Genomic DNA, 7,420 nt, shown 5'->3' with positions numbered 1-7,420 from the left:
GTTTATCTGCAAGAAGCAGAAATTGAAATGGACTGTGCAGAGGACAATGATCCAACTACATTTAACCAGGCTATTGAAAGTAATGAATCTCACCAATGGCAGCTAGCAATGGAAGCAGAAATTGATTCCATGAGCCAAAATGCAGTTTGGGAATTAGTTGAACCTGACCCTAATCAGAAACCTATAGGTTGTAAATGGGTTTTCAAAACCAAAAGAGATGCAAATGGCAATGTAGAGAGACATAAAGCAAGATTAGTTGCCAAGGGTTTTACACAGAAGGAGGGCATTGATTTTACTGAGACTTTTTCTCCAGTTTCTACAAAAGACTCGTTTAGGATAATCATGGCTTTAGTGGCTCATTTTTATATGGAGCTGCACCAAATGGATGTTAAAACAGCCTTCTTGAATGGTGAACTAGATGAAGTGATTTATATGAGGCAGCCAGAAGGTTTTGTGCAAGCTGGAAGTGAAAACTTAGTATGCAGGTTAAGAAAATCAATTTATGGCCTTAAACAAGCTTCTAGACAGTGGTACAAGAAATTTGATTCTGTGATTTCTACTTTTGGATTTACAGAGAATCTTGTTGATGAGTGTGTTTACTTGAAGACAGTTGGGAACAATTTTATTTTCCTAGTACTCTATGTCGATGATATACTTTTGGCTAGCAGTAACTTTAAACTGCTTAAAGACACCAAGAGCTTTCTGTCAAAGAATTTTGACATGAAAGACTTAGGAGAAGCATCCTATGTACTAGGCATTGAGATTAAAAGAGATAGAGCACAGAGACTACTTGGTTTGTCTCAACAGAATTATATTACCAAAGTTTTGAAGAGATTTGGTATGGAGAAGTGTGCAGCTGGAGAAGTCCCCATGTCCAAAGGAGATAAACTAACCAAGAAGCAAAGTTCCAAAAGTGATGTTGAGAAAGAAGATATGGAGTCAAAGCCTTATGCTAGACTTGTAGGAAGTCTCATGTATGCACAAGTCTGCACTAGGCCAGACTTGTCTTTTGCAGTAGGGATTTTATCGAGATTCCAGTCTAATCCAGGCCATGAACATTGGGTAGCTGGGAAGAAAGTGTTGAGGTACCTGCAGAAAATAAAGAATTACATGCTAGTTTATAGGCAAGTGGAGGATCTGAAACTCGTTGGATTTTCAGATTCTGATTTCGCAGGGAACTATCCAGACTCCAAGAAGTCAACTTGTGGATATGTGTACATGCTAGCAGGAGGTGCAGTTGCTTGGAAAACCATGAAGCAAACACTAGTTTCAACCTCCACCATGCAAGCTGAATTTATTGCAGTATATGAAACTGTGTGTGAAGGACTTTGGATCAAGAATTTCTTGATGCAGACCAAAGTGTTAAGTCACATTGTGGCAGGCACACTTGTGATTTATTGTGATAATGAAGCAGCTGTTTTCTTCAGTAAGAATAGTAAAAGGTCAAATAATTCTAAACACATTGATTTAAAGTATTACAGTGTTAGAGAAAGGGTTAAGCATGGTGAGATAGCTGTTTTGAGCATTGACACGAATTCGCAGCTAGCAGACCCCTTCACCAAGGCCTTGTTAGTAGCAGCATTCTAGAAACATACAGCCAGCATTGGAGTTTTAGCTAATCTAGATGCTTAGGTTCAGTAGAGAGTTAATCGAGTTGGAGCAATTTAAATTTCTAAGGTTTTTGAGTTCTTGTATTTTTTAGTTGTGATCTTTTGACTTTATTTATCACAACTTATTTGTAATGACAGATTTTATTATTAATAAATTTTGAGGTATTTTCATATTCTGGTTATTGCTGCAGTTTTTTGTTGAATGTTATGAAAATTATCGATTTTGTGTTTAAAGTTATACTTGCTATCAGATGGCTTAAATCATGTGAAGCATGATGTTAAGGTTCAAGCAATATTTTTAAGCCATCAGTGTTCAGTGAATTTGCTTGAGTTTCTAGTTTTAGAAACATAAAGTAGGACCTAATATATGTTTACTTGTTGATACACATTAACATATATTGTATCACTTCTGGTTGAACATATGTGGATTGCAGAAGCTTGTGTTAGTGGTTTTGAAACTCTGCATTTTTGTTAAAATGTATACTGTTTCTTGCTCTGCATAAGTAACTGTGATCTGACCATGTTGGAATGGATTTTCGATTTGAGTTTGTTATCTGGCGCGCACTTCAGTAAGTTAAGTAGGTTTTGATGTTCTCTGGTGCAAATCATCGAGCATGATATGTGTGAGTCCAATGGGGAGATTGTAAGATCAAATATGGACATAACACATATCATCATAAAGTAATTGATGATTAGCTTAATATCAATCCTAGTTTAACATGGATACAAACAGTAAATCAATACTAGTGACTTAATGAAGTAGTGTATCAATTCATTAAGGATAGTAATCCATTGCTTAGTCTACAAGAAAGGCTACAAGTTGTGATACATTAGGAATCTAACAGTGAAACCTAAACCGACAATGAATGCTTTAATGGGAAGCTTCTTGAGGTTTAAGTCTCATATATATACAGATGAATTGGTCCCTGATTACTACCACGACTATTGCATATTGTTCTGTCCATTGAGAAGCAATTTGGTAAGTAACAGAAGACCATATTCAGTGATCGAGTTAAGCAGTTGCATAAGATGGAATCCATGTCTGTTATTGCTAAAGGTAAGCCTTGATCCTTTTATGATTGTTGTGCATATGTTGTGAGCATGTAATTATGGTTTTACATATATGTCCAATACAACATTCCATTGTAAGCAACGCTAGTGTCTCTAATGTTAATGCTTCGTGGGGATGATACAATTGACTCTCTCCATTCACCCGTCTCAAAAGAGAATACCTCAACAATGAATTTGGAGAAACGACTGCAGAAATACATTGTAGATAAATCGTGAGGAAGAATTCTCACAACCTTGCACCTGTAGTCCTTTTTAATATTAACAGTACTACTGGTAACACTAGTAGTATCTGTAGAATCGCTGTAAATCTGTATGTAATTAGGTTTTTATTTAATTAGGATATCCTGTAATTATGGAAAGATTGTTTCCTATTAGAGTTAGACTACTCCTTTGTACTTGTATATATACCCTCATTGTGGGATGAATAGAATCATCGAATTAACCCTGAATTGAAGTATTCTTTTCTACTTGGTATCAGAGCAGGTTCAATCCTTTGAACTTGCGCTGCATCCTTTGAATCCTGAATCTTGAATCCTGAAGAACACCACAAACCGCTGCGTACCACCACCATTGAATTCCAAACCACCATCACCCTACCTTTTTTCGAAAAAAAATTCAGATCCATCTTGAAACCCTAGAAAACCCAATCCTGCAAAAATCCCGAATTCCTCAATGGCCGGACCTGTAATTGAAGGCGAACAGTCAAATCCCGAGAAGGCAATGGTGCCATCCTCACAAGTCATCCATCACCACTACACCACCCAACAAGACAACTCTGCGTTCCCAACAAGTGTTGTCTTGAATGAATCCAACTACACCATATGGGCTCCTCTCATGCGGATGCGCATTGGAGCACGAGGGAAGGTTGGTTATCTGACCGGAGTGAAGGCTGAACCCGCCATAAATTCTGCAGAGTATGAAGCTTGGGCCACGGACAATGAAAAGGTGAAAAGTTGGCTCATTGACTCCATGGAGTCCTCTCTTATGAACCGGTATATTCGTCTCCCTACTGCAAAAGATATTTGGGAAGCTGTAGAGAAAACTTTTTATGATGATTCTGATGAGACCCGGATCTTTGAATTGAACAAGAAGTGTTTTGAAGCAAAGCAAAATGGACGGCCTATTCCTACCTACTATAATGAGTTAGTGGCGATGTTCCAGGAGATTGATCAAAGGGTGGCCTCTCAGAATGATAATGTTGCAGCTGTAGTTCAAGAGACCTCAGCGATGTCCCGGATGCGTGTTCACATGTTTTTGAGTGGACTTGACCTAGAGTATGATCAGGTGCGTGGAGAAATCCTGCGCAAGGAACCTAAATTCTCTTTGGAGCAGAGCTATACTTACATTCCCAAGGTGCAATCAGAGAAACAGGCTATGGGGCATTCGATACCTACCGAATCCTCTGTTATGGCTGTCCAACGCAAACCAGGTCCTCCTCCAGGCTTCTCACATCGTCCTCTAGGTAAACCAAATCCATATGCAAATAGAAAGTGCATTGTGTGTGGGGAACTAGGTCATAGCAAAGAGCGGTGCTATGAAGTGATTGGTTACCCTGATTGGTGGGACTTCACCAAGAAACCACGAAAGAATCTGGGCAAGGCCGCCATTGCTACTACAGAGGAAGAGCGTCTAGACAATGCCTCCGCTAATGTAGCGCAATCAGGTATGAAGGGTAAGGTTACTTTGAATAATACATGGATAATTGATACAGGTGCATCTGATCATATGACCAATGACCCTAATCTTGTGAAAAACCTTAGACATTCCCCTCAAGTTGTTGTCTCTACTGCTGATGGTACTCCAACTCCGGTCACCGGAGAAGGTTCTATTGTTTTATCTGATACATTAACCCTTGAATCTGTCTTAGTTGTGCCATCACTAGCTTATAATCTCCTATCTGTTGGTCAAATTATTTTAGCTCTTGCATGTATTGTGACCTTCTATCCGTCTTTCTGTGTGTTTCAGGACATTCTGACTCGGCGGATCCTTGGTTATGGTGTTAGAAGGGGGAAATTGTACTACCTGGATCTGACAGAGACTGGAGAGAACCAGAAGCATCTTTTGGGGCAAGCTAATCAGATCAATGGGGTAGAGAATGCGAAGGAAGCTGTATGGTTATGGCATCGCCGTTTAGGTCATCTATCTTTTAGTTATCTTAAGAAGCTGCAACCTCATTTGTTTTCTGTTGTCAGTGATTTGGATTTCCATTGTGACATTTGTGAACTACCAAGAGCCACCGTGTTTCATATTCACCAAGTCTTAATAAAAGTCCTGTTCCTTTTATGAAAATTCACTCTGATGTCTAGGGTCCTGCGAAAATTCCTTCTCTTTCTGGAGCTCGATATTATGTAACGTTTATTGATGATTGTACTCGCATGACATGGGTATCATTACTGAAGAATAAGAGTGATGTATTTGGGATGTTTACCGAATTTCACAAAATGGTGGCAACTCAGTATCAAAAATCCATTAGAGTGTTTCAGTCTGACAATGGTGGAGAGTTTGTGAATGGCCCTATGATTGAGTTTTGCCGGTCACATGGAATTCGTCATCAAACCTCCAATTCTTATACTCCTCAACAGAATGGTTTAGCAGAACGGAAGAACAGGCAATTGATGGAAGTTGTTCATGCTTCCTTGTTTGGCATGAATGTACCTCGGTCCTATTGGGGAGAAGCAGTAAAATCAGCAGCATATCTTATCAACCGTACTCCTTCACGGGTGATTGAGTTTCAGAATCCTCATCAGAAGCTTCATACACTTTTGACCATCCCTTCTATGCCTAATTTGGAGCCCCGGGTGTTTGGGTGCACAGCCTATGTTCATATTCCCAAGCCTCAACGCAACAAGCTTGATCCCCGTACCCGTAAGTGTATCTTTGTTGGTTATGCTGACTTCCAGAAGGGTTATCGATGTTATGATCCTCTTACTGGCACTATACATGTCTCTCTTGATGTTGCTTTTCGTGAATCCGAGCCATATTACTCAGGGGGAGCTTCTCAGTCTTCCCTTCAGGGGGAGAGAGGTTGTGAAGGGAATCCTCGTTCTATTATTGATTTTGATGTCTTTGAAGACTTGGAAAATTTGGAGGATAGATTTGAAGGTAGAAATTCGGAAACAGAAAATGCAGTTGCCGAACAGAGCATTGTAAATTCCGAAATAGACAATGCGACTGCCGAACGAAGTGTTGCGAATTCCGAAACAGAAAATGCGACTGCCGAACAGAATGCGACTGCCGAACGAAGTGTCGCGAATTCCGAAATAGAAAATGTAACTGCCGAACAGAGTGTTGTGAATTCCGAGACAGAAGATACAACTTTTCTAGATAGTTTGAATCAAAATCAAGACATATCTGAAGCTCACACACAAGATATTTCCCCTTCTGCATCACCAACTGAAGATCCCGGTCAGAATGATCCACCTTAGGTACCCCTAAACTGTAATGAGTCTTCTGGGTTAGAAAGTGTCGAACCTAGGAAATCACAAAGGGTTACCAAGGGAATTCCTAAGAAACAATATGAACCAGATATCAAAGCCAAAGCTAAATACCCTATAGCTAATTTTATGTCTAACCATAGGATTTCTGGGTCACATGCACTTGTTGTTGATCAATTATCTACTGTATCTATTCCTAGTAACGTGCAGGATGCATTGACGGATCCAAAATGGACAAAGGCGATGAATGAAGAATTGGAAGCTCTTCAAAAGAATGCAACATGGGAGCTAGTACCTATGCCGATTGGAAAGAAGACTGTAGGATGTCGTTGGGTATTTACTGTGAAGCTTAATGCAGATGGAACTATTAATTGATACAAGGCGAGGTTGGTTGCCAAAGGATATACACAACGCTATGGGATTGATTATGAGGAGACTTTTGCACCTGTGGCAAAGATTAATACTGTCCGGATTCTAATCTCACTTGCAGCAAACAAAGATTGGCCCTTGCACCAGTTTGATGTGAATAATGCGTTTCTTAATGGGAATTTGGAAGAAGAAGTGTACATGGATGTGCCCCCAGGTGTTAAGAATTACCCAAGTGACGTTGGCAAGGTGTGTAAATTGAAGAAGTCTTTGTATGGCCTGAAGCAGTCTCCAAGAGCTTGGTTTGGAAGATTTTCAAAGTCCATGAAAGCCTTTGGATACAGACAGAGCAATTCTGACCATACCTTGTTCATCAAGCGCAAGAGTGGTAAGATTACAGCTCTTATTGTGTATGTTGATAACATGATTGTTACAGGGGATGATCCGAAAGAGATAAATGAATTGCAAAAGTATTTGTCAAAGGAGTTTGAAATGAAGGATCTGGGACAACTGAAGTATTTTTTGGGTATTGAAGTTGCAAGGTCTAAGAAGGGGATTTCACTTTCACAGAGGAAATATGTTCTTGATTTACTTGCTGAAACGGGGATGCTGGACTGCAGACCCATCGAGACACCCATTGAGATGAATCACGGACTTGCTATTTATCCTGATCAAGTTCCAACTGATAAAGGGAGGTATCAACGTCTTGTAGGAAGGTTGATTTATCTTTCACATACTAGACCTGATATTGCTTATGCTGTAAGTGTTGTTAGTCAATTTATGCATTGTCCTAGTGAAGAGCATATGGATGCAGTCTTTCGTATTTTGAAGTACTTGAAGATGGCACCATGTAATACCCCGGAAAATCCAAATTAAATTCAGTGGATTTTTAGAAATGATTTCACGATAGTAGGAGCGAGTACGAAGCTTGGAAAAGTT

The 7,420-nt window shown here is 39.7% G+C and overlaps 1 protein-coding gene across 2 annotated transcripts; it reads left to right on the top strand.

Moving 5' to 3' along the window:
• The first annotated feature begins 4,038 nt into the window (after nucleotides 1-4,038).
• LOC133734485 (uncharacterized) lies at nucleotides 4,039-4,896 on the top strand. 2 transcript variants are annotated; one of them, XM_062162128.1, is made up of 2 exons: nucleotides 4,039-4,344; nucleotides 4,647-4,896. In XM_062162128.1, the coding sequence occupies exons 1-2, from the start codon at nucleotides 4,056-4,058 to the stop codon at nucleotides 4,682-4,684; spliced, it is 327 nt and encodes a 108-aa protein (XP_062018112.1). In that variant the 5' UTR covers nucleotides 4,039-4,055; the 3' UTR covers nucleotides 4,685-4,896. The 2 variants fall into 2 exon arrangements, with proteins under 2 accessions (XP_062018112.1, XP_062018111.1); XM_062162127.1 differs by having other exon boundaries at nucleotides 4,039-4,353.
• Nucleotides 4,897-7,420: the final 2,524 nt, after the last annotated feature.

The sequence above is a fragment of the Rosa rugosa genome, chromosome 2 (genome assembly GCF_958449725.1).
Source record: "Rosa rugosa chromosome 2, drRosRugo1.1, whole genome shotgun sequence".
NCBI classification, from domain to species: Eukaryota; Viridiplantae; Streptophyta; class Magnoliopsida; order Rosales; family Rosaceae; genus Rosa; species Rosa rugosa.
This window is presented reverse-complemented; position numbering and strand designations above follow the sequence as displayed.